This window comes from Megascapheus bottae, chromosome 22 (assembly GCF_031878675.1).
Source record: "Megascapheus bottae isolate mThoBot1 chromosome 22, mThoBot2.hap1, whole genome shotgun sequence".
NCBI lineage: Eukaryota > Metazoa > Chordata > Mammalia > Rodentia > Geomyidae > Megascapheus > Megascapheus bottae.
Window position 1 is genome coordinate 18,125,411 of NC_143530.1, and position 19,098 is coordinate 18,144,508.

The 19,098-nt window shown below is 37.6% G+C and overlaps 1 protein-coding gene across 3 annotated transcripts in view; it reads left to right on the forward strand.

The window, feature by feature from the left end:
* Dcdc2 (doublecortin domain containing 2) overlaps nt 1–16,948 on the forward strand; it is a 135,093-nt gene extending 118,145 nt beyond the window's left edge. For 2 of the 3 annotated variants that reach the window (XM_090356308.1, XM_090356309.1), the window contains exons 9-11: nt 1,941–2,041; nt 12,857–13,159; nt 15,702–16,948. In XM_090356308.1, the coding sequence (XP_090212434.1) occupies nt 1,941–2,041; nt 12,857–13,159; nt 15,702–15,806 (509 nt within the window). In that variant the 3' untranslated portion in view covers nt 15,807–16,948. The remainder of the gene's footprint in view (nt 1–1,940; nt 2,042–12,856; nt 13,160–15,701) is intronic. The other variant, XM_090356310.1, reaches the window with a different exon arrangement.
* Nucleotides 16,949–19,098: the final 2,150 nt, after the last annotated feature.

Below are 19,098 nucleotides of genomic sequence, written 5' to 3' on the forward strand. Positions count from 1 at the left end.
TGGAGATGTTTAAGATTTTCATTATATTTTCTTTGACTTCTATAAAGTGCCTTCAGTTGCATCTTATTATGGCAGTGACAGAAGGGAAACAAATATTCACATTTGCTTACTTTATTGGCCATCTTGTGTGTCCATTTCTTTTTACCTTTCAACTCAGGCTTTCAACTCTGTGCTGCTAAGGGAATAGCTTATACGTCTCAGTTCACTGAAGAACCCACCCTCCCTCCCTCACACCTCAGGCAAACATTTTTATCTTTGTATTCTGTGTCACTGTACACAATACTGAGCTTTGCTGATTTGTTTCTTTGGTGTTTATATCCTTATGGTTGCCATTTTCCATTCCAGTGCCCTTCCAATTTTATTTTATTTGTTATTATCCACTATATTCTTCTTTCTGGTGGAATGCCTACTCTAAGAACACATCTGCAAACCATTCATAGCTCTCCTTGGATATAGTTAAACATTTCATTGAACGCAAGTGTTAAGAACATATTCCTTTGGTATCTGTAGGTTTCTCTTTATAGTCTCTTCGTAATCTAGTGCAATGTTTGGATACAAAGAACATCATTGGAAAAAAAATCATGAAAATAAGTCGTAACTAGAGTATGCTGAGCCTGGCATTTGACTATGTTTGCTGTCTTCTAAGGTGATTTCAGAAATGAATGTCATTTCATCCCTTTCTCCTTCCCTGTCCTCCCTCCTTTCTTCCCTCCTCCCTTCCTTTCTTGCCTGGCTGTACAGTCTGACCTTCCTGATTATCTTGCTTCCTTGAGTGTGCCTTTTTTTTGGTGATGTGCTTATCTCTGTCAGATTGGACTGGGGAAACAACCTGAACGAAAGACCACATGTAAACAAGTGAGCTGTGTCCCCATAGCTCCACATTTGCCACACTCCTAGCTCCAGCTATCACACCAGGCCATTCTCAACTCATGTCCAAAATATATTTATTTTACATTTAATTAAAGGTGAATTCGTGACTAGCAAGAGGAGGTATTATGATACGAAATGGGTTATTATGCTTTGGGAAACAGATTCCCAATCTGAGAAACATAGGGGACTGGAAGACAAAAGATGAAAGCATTTCCTAGATTGTGAGGGTAATCAAATACTGTACTAGATTACTAGGAAAAGAGGTAAAATTGCTAACCCTTAAGTGTCTCAAAAATTGGACAGCACAAATATCCGTGAGAATGGCTGGAGCATTAAACCTGTCTTGAGGCAAGCAGATAGACAGAATGACAAATGGTTCTGTGATTCTTTGATTACTTGGCCTGGAGAAGAGAAGGCTGAGGGGAGACATTAAAACTACTTCAAATATGGAAAGCAGCGATTATTGCTTTCTAGAGGAAAGCAAGTTGAAGGAGCTTAACCTAAAGTCTCAGAGATTTAGGCTACATTTTATTGTTAAGGATTTAAAGCCATAGGTTGTTAAAAAAAATACCTTGCAGAAATTAGCAAACTAAATGATATTGTATTAAGGGGGAAACAATGTGGAAATTCAGCTCTGTTGTTACATTGCAATAAAAATATTTTTTACATGACTCTGAATAGAGAATTATTCGAGTGTATTATGTTGAGTGTACAGCAGTACCTGGGAGGGAAATTTTCTAAAAGGATATTTTAAAGCAGCCAGCGTTATCAATGGTTCTTGGCTGAGTGAAGAGAATGGAGACCTTTGTGATCATTAGCATCAAATTCCCTGGACCACCGTAGCCAGCCGTGAGGAGGAGTTTCAGTAGATCTCTGTTCTGTTGGCTTAGCCTTGTCCAAGTGAAAATGTACAGGAATTTGAGGTGGGAGCTACGTAAATCCTACCACAGAGAAAGGAACTGAAATACCCTTGAAAAACATCATCAGGAGGCATTTGGGTGTCATTTCAAACTTCAGCCACAAGATGTCACAATTGGATTTTGAGTTTCACTGTGTGTTTGTCTCCACAGAGGAGGGCATTTTCAAAGCCGGAGCAGAGAGATCTGAAATGCGGGGCGCAGCTGAAGTCCAAGAAGATGAAGAGACTCAGGTTGAGCTTCCAGTGGATCAGGTAATCTCCACTCCTGTAAACCAAAGTGTAAACCACGAATCACTGGTTGCCTTTTATGTTCTGTGTTATGGGATATGGTGTTCCAGCACTTGCCACAGTGAAAACCTCTCCGGCATGAAGTGGCTAAAAGACCTTAAAATCAGAATAGGACATCTTTCAGTTCTTCCTAGTCTTATAATGAGTAGCCTTAGGGACCGAGGCTTTATTATTATTATTTTTAATGGGGAAATGGTGTGTCTTTAATAAACAGCATTGAATGGCACAATAGGATGGGAATTGGGTTAGAGATGCAAAGGAAGAGAAAGTTTATTACACAAAGGAGAATGAACTAGGGATTTTTGTCTAGGCAACTAGGCCTTCTCCATTTAAAAAACATTTTTTTTTTGTAATGCCATGGTATTCTCTCCTTTAAGGTCCTTAATTTTTTTGTGGTTGAAATTTGTTCTTCTTAACAGAATTGCTTACATAAATGCAAGTCAAATATTTGCTGTGTGTATGTATTGATTTATTTTTTTTTTAGGCCACTGGGACAGCCTACTTTCAGGAGTGAGTGTGTGTGTGTGTGTGTGTGTGTGTGTGTGTGTGTGTGTATGTACTATAAATGCATAGTAACAGAAAGTATTAAATATTGTTAATTCCATGTTAAATGATGCAGGAAGTAAGTCAGTTATGCTAATGTAACTCAACAGACTTTCTACAATTCTGAGTGGAGGATTGGAGCTCAGAGGAGGAGGGGAAATGACAGTCACAGGCTTTGGAGAATAGGGAGAAGTCAGTAGAAATTGCCACTCGTCCTCTGACTATTATGTGATATTTCCTTTGCTAAAAGCAAATTTCACAACCCCACAAATTCCATGGTTGATCTTCTCAATTGTATTTGTCTTAGCGAGGTGGAAGTGAGATTGCTGTGTGATTATTCCACAGACACTCTCCGCAAATGTTGCCTTCCTGATGAAAAGCCTAACGTGCTAAAAAAATCACAGATTAGAAAAGAAATCTAATTTATTTTCTAGGATTTGCTATAACTAATAATTTTTCATAAACTCCAGTTATAGTTATTTTTTTCCTGAGGGAAAACAGAATTTTAAGTCTCTGTGAAGCTATAATTAAATATTATATTTGAGACAAAGAAAGAGCAATCATGTATGTACAATACTTAATCGCTGTAGAAGCCAAGGCTAATTTATATTCCAAAGTCAAAATATCAAGAGAAAACCATAAGCATTATGTGTAAAAGAGAAATCTCTCTGTTAATCACTTATTAAACAATGTGCAAAATCTATAAGAGGCATTTGTTTACTTCTATATTTGCTGATTAGAAGGAAGGGAAGTTGTGGGGAAGACTTGATCTCTGGAAATACTCAAACAGCCTTGGATGTGTGTCATCAGAGCTTGATTTCTTATTTGACTTGCGACCCTGGCTTATTAAAATGCAAGTATGCAAGAGGCTGAAAAACAGATGGGCAGAAGCTGGACAATATCAACAAAGTAATGTAAGCTTAAGGAAACAAAGCCAGGTTACAAAACATCAGTATTATTTTTCTCTTTGACTTCATTGATCTTAGCACTAGAATTTTTGGTCCATTTGTATGGCACCAGGTGTGTCTGAGGTCAGGTTTTAGAGCCATTTTACATTCTTAGGAGTTATCATTAAATATTGTGAAGAGCCACACTGAAATCAATGTAAAGCCCATGAGCTCCATAAGAATTTGAGTAAATCCAAGGACATGCCTGGTGGTGATCTACACTAAACAATAGCTACCATTTATTGAGATGCTATGGAGTATCAGGCATAACATTAGGTCATATTGTTGTAGGGATAACCCTGTAAGATTAGTCTTAGCCTCCATTTTATATAGTTGTACAGAAAGAAAGAAAGAGCCCAGCTAGGTGAATTGATTTGCTCAAGGTTATAGCATAAGAGGAAATGGAACTTGAATGCAGATCTATCTGACTTTAAAGAAGTCTTTCTTCCAGAGGAATAGTAAATGCAAAATACAAAACCTGTTTTTTTTAAATGTATTTTATTGTTGGGGTGATGCATAGAGGGGTTAGAGCTACATTCATCGGGTAGTGGGTACCTTACTTCTTGACCTTGATACCTTTTCCCATGTTTTTCTCCCACTTTTCATCCCCTCATCCCGCCCCCAATCATCTCGGTTTTTCCCTTCCCTTCCCTATTTCTAATAAACAAATAAACCTATATATAATATACCAGGTACCAAAGTCATATACAGCGACAACATGAGATAAACCAAAAGGGGAAAAAAGAGAGAGAAAAGAAATAACTTTAAACAAAGATAAACCTCTTGTTTCCATTTCCTGGTGTAAATTTTGCTTAGCCTTATCTTATATGGCCATATGTACATAGCTTTTGAGCCATTGTGATCCTCTGCTAGGAGAATACTAGACATATACTATTACAAATGAGGGAAACCATGGAGCCTATGTTTCTTTGGGTCTGGCTTACTTCCCTTAATATGATTTTTTCTAAGTCATAAAGCCTGTTTTTAACCTAGGGAAGGAATGAAAACAATTTTCTACATAAGAGAGGACATTCGGTTATTGTTTTCCACTTATTTATAAGAAAGATTCACTTACATATTCTCTGAGGGCTATTAGCTAGTTAATATCTTTGTTGTGATATAAATGAATATGCATTGTAACTAGTGAAAAGATCTTGAAGGTGTGTGTGTGTGTGTGTGTGTGTGTGTGTGAATATTACCCAAAATTGTGTATGTAAATTTACCCATTGTTGAAAAGCAGACCAACTTTTAGAAATAAAGTCTTGAACATCTGTGTTGGAGTCCATTCTCCATGGATTCCCTTCGTAATCCGGGCATACTGTGGTCAGAGAACTGACTGTTCTGGGTTGGCTCTTCAAGGTGTTTATGCAGTGAATGGACTTGAGGACCAGAGACAGAGGTTTCACCCAGAACAATTCTCAGCTGATGGCAATTTTGTCCCTAAAAGGGGACTGTTCTTGGAGACATGGTGTTTTCCTGTCATACGTAACTGGAGAACTGTGGTTGGCATCTGGTGGGAGAGGTTATGGATGGTTTCAACTATGTGGAATTCATGTGAGAATTCTTACCATTGAACCTAGCCAGCCCCAATATCAATGGTGATGAAATCAAGCAACTCTGCTTTTGGGGCAAAGCGCAAGTTTGTGTCTAGACTAATAGAAATGGGCTCTCCCTCTGTGTAAAGGTCAGATGGGTTGACTTCCCATTAGAAATGATCTGTTGTCCTTGTATTGTTCATTGAAGGCTCCTTAAGATGGAGATTTTAATGTGTATGTACATTTTGCCATAATAAAATATTTAAAGCTTGGGTTTCCCTGGCTTGGAATTCTTTTTTGTCTGAAGTGTGACTCTCTTAATCCTCTTCTCATTGCTTGGTCAGAAATGACCACTTTTGCTTTGTCGCTCACTCCACGTGTCTCTCATCTGCCAGCATCCATGAAGCTTTGGTAGGCTAATGTGTTTGCCTTTACATTGTCTCATTGCTTTATGTGATGGTCTGTTTCCTTTCAAAGGAGGCTTTTAGTGTTTTGTATTAAAGGCAGTTCAGTTGTTTGTGATCTGACTATGGGGTCTGAGAGGGCTTGCCATTGGGTGAAGACATTTATTCTCCTTGGGTTCAGTACAAGGAACATGGAAAGTTTACTGCTTGGTTTCCCTTTCTGTAGGCTGAAATTTTATTTTACTCAGATCTTGTCTCACTGGCTCCCCATTCATTAGCTTTATTGCTCCTCAAATGTTATAGCTATTTCCTTATTAGTGTTGTGTGGTCTATGGTTTCAACACTTTTAACTTGCCTTTGCTGACATTTTAAAGGGACGTCAGAAGCAAGTTAGGAAAAAAAATACCCTCTGCATTTGTTCAGTACAGTATTTAACCAGAAACAACGTTTATATTAATCGGTCAGAAGGAGAATAAGATGACTTCATCGAACCTATGCCTAGGATGTCAACTTGATACTGTAGTCAGATTCCCTGAGAGAGACACTTTAGGAGTTTCGTAATCCCTCCAAGTAGGCTGTGCATTCTGTAGCTTACTCTCTGTTACAACACTCTTGTCCTTAGTAGCGTATTTATGTTGTTTTCCCAGTTCCTTTGATTAAATAGCTTCTGACTACTGTTCTATACAGATAAGAATCTGTAGCCTAGAGGTCACTACCAGACCAGAAACAATGTTCTTTCCCTTAAAATTTCAGTGAGATGAAGTGGGGATTTCTGATTGTCCCATGAGTAGCAACATATCCTGCCTGAGGAGAGGGCCCCTCAGCCCAACTCATGAGAAGGATGCAGCAAAGGTGCAATGGGCCAGTAAGTCATGGCTCATCTGATTCATGCTGAGTATTGTAAGGATCAGGATGAGGATAACTAGGGTTCTTCATTTCCCTGTGTATCGCTAGTTAAGGCTCTGCCTGACATCAGGTTAGATGTGTGTTTATTTGATTTCCATTTGTGTTGAACTGTGTTTAAAATGTGGCCCTAAGATTTCTGAGTAAATGAAGGAAAAAGTAACATTTTTTTTTTAAAGTGAGAAAACTTGTAAACTTGTTCAGGGTGGTGGTGGGAGGCGATATTTTACCCAAGGATTAAATAGCCTCATGCCATATAAATTCAAGTGATCAGCTGGTTGTACATTTTACTTGTGAGTGATTCAGAGCCTGGGTGAGCCAGCTTCTAGCATGTGGCCAGAAACAGTTTTGTATATGGCAGTCACAACTCTGAGGACAGGCCACCTCTATTGTAGGGTTTCTGGCTTTCTGACTATCACCATCAAAATCACCTTTTTCTTTTTCTTAAATACTTTTTGTTCTGGAAAAGTAAGCCCCTGAAAGCTAAAAACAAAAAACAGCACTTTGCTATCATGAAGAATTGAAACTGATTATTTCAAAATACCTCATTCAACTTGGGTAGGAGATGATTTCTGTTTCCATGGGAACAGAAATAAAAACAAGTGTGATAATTTCTGTACTTTCAACATCTATGCTTCTACCATGAAATCCACAGAAACACCTTCTATTCTAAAGCCTTCACAAATCTACACACTTCCCCTAAATTCTAAATGTAGCAGATAGAACATGAGCAAACGGACACACACAGGGAGTCTTTTCATTTTTATTGGATCCCACATTCCACCTCTATGTTGGGTACATTTCAGCAAGGGAAGGCAGAAAAAAGAAAGAGAGGGGTGGTGTTTAGGTGAGGGATAGCTTAACTAGAAAATTCTAACTTGTGCTGTTATTTCAGATAGCAAAGGTCTTAAAAATGAAAACATATCACTTGGGAATTTTGATGTACATATTTAAAAATATGGACATTTTCTTCGAAGTAAGATGGAAAGCATAGCTGTCTCTCTCTATTTCTAATTTGGGGTTTGGCCGTTATTGTCAGAAGTGTGATGTGAGTTCAAAGTGGAAGTCATTTGGGCAGCTTCATCTGTCTGTGGAAATACCTTCCAGGTAATTGATGCTTTCCATATTTCGTGCCTTATTTCCATATGATTTCCATATTCCATCTTCCTTCCCCTTACCACTCAAGAATGCTGAGTTAACCTTAGTAACTGCATGCATATTCGCTGGAAAGCCTGAATGCTTATGGTTTTCCCTGAGTGGGCTCTGCTAGGATGTAGCCAGCAATAATAAGTACCAGACCTTTCCTGTCTCTCCATACAAATCAGTCACTTTCTCAGAATGTCACGGACAAAACAAATAGCAAGATATGCATGTAGGCAAACGCAGGCAAAATGCATTCAAAATGCCAACCCTGTTGTCATCTTAGAGGAAAAAAACCCCAAATTTGTTATTGCTTTCCTAACAAATATTAACAGCAATTAGTTACAAAAATATTGTACTCTTAAAAAGAAATGGAATTAACACTCCTTGGTACAACTACTTAAATATAATAAAAATAAGTGAAAGGAAAAATAGAAGATTTAAAAAATATGACTGCCTCTGTTAAAAGTCTACATTGTAATTGCACACGTGTGTGTGTTTTGTCCATTAATCTAAAGTGCTGTGAATACAGCAAGGAGACTGGGAGACTGATATCATATAAGTTTAAATGGCTTCTACAGACACTGACACACATATGATTACATATACCAGTTATTTAAATGAGTATTTAAGACAGGGTGTTAATGTCTGTTTTTCTTTATGCCAGTGAAACATTCAGAATATTATATAATTGCTCACAGGCATGAGCTTGACCTAAAATTTTGAGTTCTATGTGCTTCTTACTGAATGAAATTCAATCTGAAAACCAATTCTCTCTTAAAAGTTTACTCACACATTGACTAAAATTTTAATATTATGTACATGAGGGAGACTGTTAAGCATAGGTAAAATATCTTCTGATGTATCACTTTTACAAGGATGTTTCCTTGATAATAACATATAAACAATGATATGGTGATGTCATTGGAGTGGATCTTGTAGAATTGCCTTTTGACTCAAAATTACCATCAGCAGGCAGTATCACTTTGTTCCAGCTTTCAGCCAGTTGACTGACAATGAGTTTTTTAAAAATAATTCTGTGACAGATCTTAGTATACACTTGAACTGTATAAGCCCATACATACAATCACTAAGCATCTTGTTTATCTTCATGTGAGTGAGATTTAGAAGTAAAACAGCCTAATGTGGTCCAGTTGGAAACATTTCCTAAATGCAAATACTTTACTACAGCTTTTTACTAAACAACTTGCAACTTCCTCCATATTCCTGACAAGAAGATGGAGTGATAATCATAAGCGTGTCAAATCTGTTCATTTCCTAATGGTCTTGTATGTGTATGATCTCATTTGGTTCTTACAGCAATCCTGTGAGATCTCAAGTTCATGAGAGTCTCCTGAAGTGGACAGAGGTGAGTTCACCAGCTTGAGGCCTGAGTGATTTCCTCTCTTTCTGTCCTATTCCTTCTGCTCAGCTTATTTTGCAGTAGCAAGCTGAATTCACTGTGGAAGACAACATCAGCAGACTTAACATCTTTCCCTGGTATTCTCTTATGATATTCCCAGGTGTGACACACAAGCTATTGGATTGTGTAACTAGCTTTTTCGGGCAGATAAGACAATGTTCTGTGTGGGAGTACTGTTTCCAGTTCCATTCAGCGAAGACACTCTCTTTTGTAAGAGCCCCTGTGTCAGGGTGGGCTTGATTTCTTGATTGTGTGCAGAATACCAGGTCTCCATAGTTTGTCTTTAGTGAGAGGAGTAAGAAGAATCAAGGGAGTCTCCAATTGGTTCTTCCCTTGCCATCTGTATTTCTCAGTTCCCATCTATCATGAACACTCACCCTCTGGTAGAGGGAGGGTTCTCTTTTTTCCCTTTGCTTTTCTCCTTCCTTGCAGGTCTTTACCATGGTACAAATTCTTTCTCCCTTCCTCCTCTCTCCCTCCCTCTTTCTGTCTCTGTCTCTCTCTTTCTCGGTATGGGTATAAAGGCAAAGGTTCCTTCTGGGGATGATTTGATTGATGTATACACTGGGTACATCTTTAATAATTTAATGCCTGCTTCAAAGGAGATTACACCAAAAAGCACATTGCTTTTCATTTATTCATTACAGATCTGTCATCGCAGCATTTTTGTTTGCCCTGAATTGTAATGTCATAGTACAATATACATTTTACTGTAGACCCAGGATATTTTAAAGGATTATAAGCCTTTTAACTAACATGACCATCATGTTTAAATTGATCAAATCAGTTTCAGAATCTTGCATTTCTTAAAAATGAGCTAACTAGTTGTGGCTTCCCCTGATATGCCTACTAAGGAAATGACACTGGGAAAGTATAAGAGAAATAGCAGGATGGAAGTACAGCTCTGCCCTTACTAGAGTAAGGGTGAAAACAATGACAGAACAGAGTCTGGACTTAGGGCCAAGGCCTTCTTTCCTATCCAGGGGTATAAGCATTTTGCAGTAAAAGGTGAAGAAAAAATATATAGGTTTCGGTAATAGATTAAAAGAAAAAAGACCAGAAAGTAGTCTAGAACTTAAAGAAAACATGCTATCCACTTTCAATGATGACTTTCCTTTCATATATAGCCACCTAATGAGACTTTAGCAGAAACTTATTAGTATCTCTCAGAGAAGCAAGGACTATACACAAATTCTAAATAAGTGGAGTCAAGTGTTTCATTTAAGTGTATTTTTATTGTCCAGATAATATATAGAGGAGTTACAGTTACATTCATCAGGTAGTGGGTACATTACTTCTCAAATAAATATTTTTTAAAATTAAGGAATATTATATAACTTCTCTTTAAGACTGAAAAAACCCTAAATTTCACAGCAGTACACATATGATAATTTCTGGGAAAGTGGTGTACAATTACTCAAGGTTCAGAGGTAATTTATTAAGAAATCTGTCATTTTGGGCTGTGATATTTATTTTTTTTTAAAAAACCTCAAGAATACTATTTGCTCCTCTTTGATGTTTAAATAAATGTATCTTTTATATCATAAAATCGAATTAAGAACTTTTTTTGTTCTGGTTCTACAGCTTGAACTGAGGGCCCTGGGTGCTGTCCCCCAACTTCCTGATCTCAAGATCAGCACTCTATACCAATTGAACTACCACAGCCTCACTTCCTGGCTTTTGGGTAATTAACTGGAGATGAAAGTCACAAACATTGATACCCATTCTCCTGTTTTGGTCCCCATTTCCCTCCCTCCACCCCCACCCCTCATCTTGTTCTCCCCCCTTCCCTATCCGATTTCAAATAACCAAATAAGCATATATACAATATATCAGATAACAAGGTAAAATACTGTAACAATATGAGATAACCAAGGGACAGCAAAAGAGATGAGAGATACCACAGCACATTAAGAACAACAATCACTCATTATATGGCTTTTGTTTCTATATCCTGGAGGTCCTTTCATTTACCATCATTCAATATGGTCTTACATATCTAGGTTTTGCTCTATTGTAAATGTCTGCTAGGAGAGACCAAGGTTTCTACTGATTATGACAAATGAGGGAAACTATTGATTCAGCCTATGTTCCTTTGAGTCTGGCTTATTTCTAAGTCTTTCCATTTCCTTACAAATGGGGTGATGACATTCTTTCTGACAGCAGCATAGCATTCCATAGTGTATAAATACCACATCTTGTTGATCCACTCTCAACTGAGGGGCATCTGGGTTGGTTCCATATGTTTGCTATGGTAAATAGTGCTGCAATGAACATCGCTGTGCTAGTGGATTTAGTATGTCCTTGTTTCTGGATGCTTGGGTAAATGCCAAGTAGTGGAGTTGCTGGGTCATAGGGAAGCTCTGTGTTTAGTCTTTTGAGGAACTGCCATACTGCTTTCCATAGTGGTTGAATGAGTTTGCACTCCCACCAACAGTGTAGTAGTGATCCCTCCTGGCCACATCCCCTCCAGCATCTGTTATTAGATTCCTTGATCCTGGCCATTCTAACTGGAGTGAGGTGGAATCTTAGAGTTGTTTTGATTTGCATTTCTTTTATGGCCAGAGATGTTGAGCATTTCTTCATGTGTCTATAGGCCATTCTTATTTCTTCTTCAGAGAAGACTCTCTTAAGTTTTTGGCCCATCTTTTAATGGGATGGTTGGAGGAACTTCATTTTTAATAGATCATAAAATTCATGATTCCAACTTTTTCATTTTCAAATTAATGTGTAGAATTTTGTTTTGGACACTTAGTCTACCTAGCTCCATTTTCTTTCCCCTTTCACTTCCTAAGCTGGAAACATTGTGGTAGTTCTTATTGTTGTCATAACAATTATTTCCTTAAGTAGAAGAGAACTGATTTTTAGAACTAGAAAGGAGCGGTAATAATTAAGTCCCAAACTCTAGTCTAGGACTTGAAAGAAACAGGTCTGTGACTTTAGCATATAACAAATTATATGTTCTTTCTACCCTATGTTTAAAGACTGTTATTTTATTGATGGCAACAAAGAACATGATAGTTCCAAGAAAGAATGTATTATAAATGGCAAGACAGAAAGGGATTTCTATGTTCTTATGGGTTTGTGATGTGCTAGGTATTGTGCTTGGCATCTGACATAACACATCTCATTTAATCCCCATGGAAGTTTTATTATCTTCACATTTTGCAGATGGGAAACTTGAAACCTACAGAAATTAAGTAGTGGACAAAAAGTGCCTGGCCATGACTTGAACTTGGCTGTCTTTACTTTTCAGTCTTGGCTCTGGAACTTGGCTTCTTGTTTGCTTTTAAAACAGATTTACATCTCTCCTCCCAAAACAGTAAAAAAAATGCTTAATTTGAGTTTATGAAAGACTTAAGTTTTGAAGGGAAGCTTTTAGTTCTCTTAGGCCTTGTGTTCAAAGCTGTTCACATCCTGGTCTCTGTAGCCTAGAGTGCTGAGAATGAAAACTTTTCATGAAGACCTATTTTTTGCCTCCTCTTCGGAATCCAACATTCCCCTAAATGCTGTCCAAGGACCTTGTCATTTAGTTTCCTGTCTTTCATGGCAATTACAAGTACTGGTTCTGGAGTTACATGCTTAGTTCTAATTCTGACTCTTCTAGTATACTTTGAACTATATTATTGGGCTTCCATTGTCTTAGTTTACTCATCTGCAAAAAGGGAACAGTACCAAGTTCACAAGACCATTGTGACTTTGAAGTGTGGCGTATGGTTGATACTTAGTAAATGTAAACATATTGTATACAATCTGTATCAGGCAGATGTAAGATTATTTTAACTCAACTAAACCATGATAATTATTATAACCAGCTTCATACACAGTGGAAAAATTGCTGTCATGCTTCTTAGTTTTCTCCATGATTTCTTTTGATCCATCAGCGGCCAGCAGAAATAGTTGATGAGGAAGAAGATGGAGAGAAAGCAAACAAGGATGCAGAACAGAAAGACGACTTTTCAGGAATGAATGGAGAAGTTGAAGCTGTGGGCAGGAAGGCTGGTGATGCCCCTGAACCAACTGAAGAGATCCCGGATCACAGGGAGAAGGAAGGTCCTGCTCGTGTACATGGAGGCACTGATGAAGAAAATGGAGAGGAACTGGACCAGGTTAACGAGCTTCAACCAACAGAGGAAGAGGAAAGAAAGTCTCAAGCAGTGAACAATGGACAAGATGAGGTATATGAGGTATACGGCTATTCTTCTATATACCTGTGTGTGCATACCCATTAGGACTTGCATGAAAGCCACTTATGGTAGGGTAGGGAAGATCCCATAGTAGTCAATTTATTTCAGCTTTGACTTATTCCAACCCGTTTACAAATGCTGGTGTAAATTCCTTTCAGTTTCTCTCCTCCCCCCGTCTGTCTGTCTGTCTGTCTGTCTGTCTGTCTATCTGTCTCTGTCTCTGTCTCTGTCTCTCTCTGTCTCTGTCTCTCTCTGTCTCTGTCTCTCTCTCTCTCTCTCTCTCTCTCTCTCTCTCTCTCTCTCTTTCTGTCTCTGTTCCTCTGTTTCTCTCTTTCAGAGTCTTATAAAATGACTAAAACAATCCATTCAGTTCACCAAGTAACATTTTCTCTCAGTTCTTATGGAGTTAACAGAAAATATAGGACAAATACACAATAGGCAACAGATATTTATTGAGAGACTGAGTGTATGCTATATTCAAGACTGCCTTTAAGATACTTTACAAGGTGCCTGTGTGAAACAATACAGCTTCAGGAATATCCATATGCATTTGTTTTCACTTTATCTTCCTTTCTGGAACATAAATTGTGGCTGTGGGGTTTAGAAAAGCTGATCTTGTGTCAAATGGTGGAACTTTTGGGGCTTTGGAGACCCTAGAATTTCACAGAGCATACATAGAAAATCAGCTTATTCTATTCTTAACCTCCTGCTTCCTCCCCCGCCCTGTTTTCAGTCTAGTGGGGAAGACAAGTTATAAATGAAGTGATAATACCATTAATAACAAATTAGAATTCCAAACAACAGGAATGAGAGTTGCTATAGGAGAAAAGCTGCTTCTGCACCTTGAATTTCTCTACCTGTTTTTATATGCCAGATACTTGATGGTACTAGGTGCATAGCTATTAAGTACTAGGTACTAGGTATTAACCACAATTTTGTAAATTGTAGCAGGAAGCTCAAGCTTAGGGGAGCATTGGAAATGGGCTGCATTCATGAGGTTGAGCCCAGAACCTCTGTGTTTTACTCTTATCTCTGAAAATGCTCGACTGAAAAGTAGAACTGTGCTTTTAAAAAGAAAACTCACTGAGGAATAGGAATGAGAAAATGAACATTTGCACATAAGAAATGAGTCTGCTCTTAAAACACAGGCAGACTATGATCCCAGAAAAGGTATTTCAAATCAGCTGACTGAAATCCTTTTGGTCTACTCAGATAGGAATTGTGGGTAAGCAGAGCTGGTAGTGCTGGAAGTCTTGACTTTTGAGAGCCCAATGATGAAGAGCTGGGAAGACCCAGCTGCGAACAGATCCCAGCCTGGAAAGCTCAGGCCTTATTGTTTCAGGCTTTAGAAGCCAGAAGGCATTGCTGTAAGCATTAAAGTTGAAGCCTTAACTGCTCTGGACTGCAATCACATGGCCTCAGCACTTGGCAGCCACTGTATTCACCAGCTTCTAGCAGCAGTGGGTGCTGGCACAGGTGAGAGCAAGCAACAATCATAGGCCTACACACCCGCTGCCCTACAGTGGCAAGTCTTGCATCTATTGGGCCTTAGGGTTTTAGGATTCTTGACCTTTATAACTTTTAGGCCCAGGATACCCGAGACTCCTGGCAGCTCCATGCAACTCTTGCAGTGACAGTAGATTTTTAATGTATTGGCCACCCTCCCAGTTTCTGTTTGCTTCCCTTCCCCTGGCGGCACCCTGGAACTCCCACCTGACTATGGCTGCTGGTGTGGCAGCTAGGGCCACTATGCTGTTTCTACATTATCAACTCTTCCTTTGATTTTTTTTTTTATAAAAATCAAAAGTATAATGGGTACCAAGACATGTGAAAGGGTATCAATGTCTCCAAGCCAGCTCACAAGGTGGGTCAAGCAGCCTGCTTATTATAGCCTGGAGGGAGGGGTACTTGCACCAATCACAGCACTCTCATGCAAATGAGGGACTATGTTTGCACCAATCACAGGTTTTCCCTTGGGCTAGCCTTTGGTGTGGATGAAAAGGTGGAGCTGGAGTGTGATCTGGAGTTAGCCTAGGCTGTTAGACTCATGGTTTGGGAGTCTCCCCCAGCCAGAGTTGTGCTTCAGCAAGAAGAAGCTATGGTTAGCATGTAGCTTCCTCGAGGTGTCTATGGAGTGTCCACAGCAGCCTGGCTGGCATGAGGGTCGCTTGGATAACTGATAATATTTCACCCAAGGAAGCTGGGGCACCAGGAAAAGGTCGAAGACACAAAGCGCCCCATCCTTAAAGATTTTTTAGCTTATTTAAAGGGAAATCTGTATTGAAAGGGTGCTTTACAGTGAAGGCCTATTGGTCACATCAGCATGTTTTCACCGTATCAAAGGAGTGCCTTAACCTTAACAGTAATGACCATCTAAATAACTAAAGGATAGGGTAGCAATAAACTATTTTTAATTGAGTACGTATATGGCTTAATAGAATGTTTTAATATGAAAATGTTTTTTTTCTTTGCAAATTTTAATCGCTTTAAAAAAAATCAAAGAGCTTACTTAATCTTTTCGTTTTGACTTATTTTCCTCCAGGCTGATTTAGACTCTCAAAGACCTCCAAGGCCAGAAGTAAAAATCACTAGTCCTCAAGACAATGAAAACGACGAACAAAACAAGGACTATGCTGCCGTGGCGTAGATGATCTTAAAAAAGAAAGTATATGGAATATGAAGAAAATGAAGGGTTCTAATACTTGAATAATAATCATACAGTTACAGTTAACTTAATGGGATGGTATAGTTGGACATTACTTGTTGAATTTTAACAACCAAGTCCTGATGGAAAGATATTAGATAAACTCTAGCTACTAAAGGAGAGTAACTTCTCTTTGTGGAACATGTTTTAAACATTTTATTTAGAAGAATTAAGTAAGAGGCGCAGAGGAGAATGTGCACTGGAAGACAATTGGCCGCTTGCGTTTATAAAGGATAAAAGAATAGGATCACTCCTATTGCATATTTTATTATACATTTAGAAGTGAGATTATTGAATGGCAGACTGTTCTAAAAGCATTTATCTAAGAAAGCATAGGATTTTAAAGAATTGGTAATAGGGAAACCTGTATTATTTTCTTAAAGCAATAAACTCTTGGCTGAACAAATGATAATTTAGTTTCAGAGATAATTTAGAGGTAGCAAGAAACTGAAATGTTTCCACTACTTATTGGTATTCCTTTTGTCCTCCTTAAGCCAAAACACCTTAAGTGAAGTAAAAAGATGAGATGAGGTGTTCATTTTGGTAAGAGGAAACCTTCATCTAGAATTTAGCTATTGATATTGTTATGTCTTTGTATAAGTGCTTTGGGTTTTAGTGCTATGGCTGCAATGTCAGGCACTCAGGAAGGGATTATCAAGGAAAACCCAATTATATTATTGAGCATGGCTGGGTGGTTTGAAAATTTTGGAAATCCTATGGATTTTCATTGATCCAGCCTTTCTTTACCAATAATACCCTTACCCCTTTCCTCCTCATGATATTATGTTATCATATTGGAAAATACAATATTGGTTAAAATTGAATTTTTCCAAGACTTCCTTCCTTCCCTCCCTCCCTCCCTCCCTCCCTCCCTCCCTCCCTTCCTTCCTCTCTCCCTCCCTCCCTTCTTTCCTTCCTTCTTTCCTGTCTTACTCTCTTTTACAAAAACAAAAATAATGTAATAGGAAGGAAAGAATAGGCTATAAAATGAAACTTTGACTGCTCAATTTTACTTATTTGTACTTTTTCTATGTTCTATTAGGGCTGTCTTGTGATATTTCTGCCTTTAGAACCATCAGAAAATGTTTATTAACTGATTACATTTACCTTTTCAAGCAGATTTCCTCTTATAAGCTTAGAATCCATATGATAGGAATAAGTGAAAATATTTTAAAAAATGTCATGATGAAACCAGTTCCTTATTACAACTTTGTGGACTGATTAAATGAATTTGCTGTCACCTTGTAAGGTATATGTGGAGGAAATGGAATTGCATTTGCTGATGATCATTGGTAGAAGTGTTGCCTGTCTTCTTTAAATATAGAATAATATATTTTTCTCACAATAAAGAATATTTATGTAGAATCATTATGTAGAAGTTGTAAATTTGATCATTGAGTGCTTTCATAAGTCACTATGAATCATAAATTTAACAAGCTTTCCCCTCAGGACTTAATAATCAACTACTTGGAATCAAAACAGTTGTCATTTACTTATACTATGCAGCAATTAGCTTAATTTTAGCTAACAGCTACTTTAGCTTTTGCTATGTAGGAAGCATGTAACAGTATTGGAAAGAAATAACTTGAGAATGTAGTAATCTGGCAGTGTTTAGATTGTGCTTCTCACTGGGAAACATTTTTTTAATGGGACAATATAAAGCACTAGAGATTACTGATAACCACTTCCCGTTATTAAGGAAATAGTCCATTGGCCTTTAACATTAAATTCTAGCACTATTAGGGGTTTAAGGGGTATGGTTTTAAATAGTTTATAAAAATGTAAATGTAACAAAAATTTTAAGTAGATTTCAAGGTGATATGTTCTCTTTTCTTTCTTCAGTGAAGAATTTCTCTTGTTTTTCTTTAATAAAAGTATTTCTGTCTTCTTTCCTGTTCTTTTTTTTATTCATACTATGAAGCATAGGTTTTAGGGAATCATTTATGAGTCATTTTAATGAAGCATAACATTGATATTTTTCTGAAAAAATAAAGCTTGAAAATTTAAGTATATTTTAAGAAGGTATAGAACCAACAGCAGAACCAAAAGAGTATATAAGAAGAAAGAGACAGTTTTCTCTTGGGTGTACATATGAAGTTGTGACCTATCATGAAGGAATCAATAACTTACCATGTTTTCATTGGTGGCAAACATCCCAGAACTGGTGACAAAGTACAAAAAATTGACATGCCACTTCAACAAGCAAAATAATCTTTGATTATGAGTTAAAATTGTAGACATTGCTTTGTGGATGACTTCAATAAGTCAATTCTTCCAGTGAAGGGGGCAGTTCCCTCTGGGCAATGGTGGGTGGTTTCCAGGTCAAGCTAGCTCCTGACAGATTAGAGGGTCATTTATGTGAGCGGATGCATCATGTATTGTTTTATGGAGCAAAAGGGTTAGGAAGAATTGCTGCTTTTTTACATAATTAAGAATGTTTTAAAATGCTCATGATGCTGTATAGATTTCCTACTTTTAATTTTATGTAATTGCTTTCTTAAGCTGACTTGGATTTTAAGACACTTGTAAACAACTGGTTAGTGAAATTGGAACATTAGGAGTTTTGCTGAGTAAATAAAAGATTTTGAACAAAGTCATTTTCAGACTAAAGTTGTTTTATGTGGAATAGCATCTGTTAAAATAGTTATTGAGTATCTACTGCCTACTATTTATAAAAAGTAAAATGGAGACCATAATAATGTTTACTCATTTTTGTGCCCATAAGATGCCTTATGATCTAGTGTTCTTACTTTAAAATTATGTTATGATTCTAGAATCATAGGAGGAGCATGATATGGTTATAGTGCCTATTTTGTTCTGCAAGTGTTTATTCTTGTCCTAGTAAATGAAAGATGAGCCATTCCAGGTGTGACTTACACAAAGTCAGATATATCTATGGGATCAAAGTTGTGAAATCATATGGCTATGAAATTATTCATGCTAACTCATTTATTAGGTAGCTTCAAAACCAACAGTCTCAAAATTTGTACTAGAAGTCCTAGCTTATATAGGAATGATGAAGTTCATTCATTTAGAAAAATGATCACTCCCCTTGAAAAAGTGGCTGCATGACAATGTGACTGGTCCTTCACCTTGATAATCATTTCTTTATGGGACTTAGCTCTGTGCTTTTATATGTTACTCAGGAAATATTCGGATCCGAGTTTAAACAATAGATTAGTTATTGACTAGAAAGCATCACATCTGAACTGTTGCCAATCCAAACAAATTACAA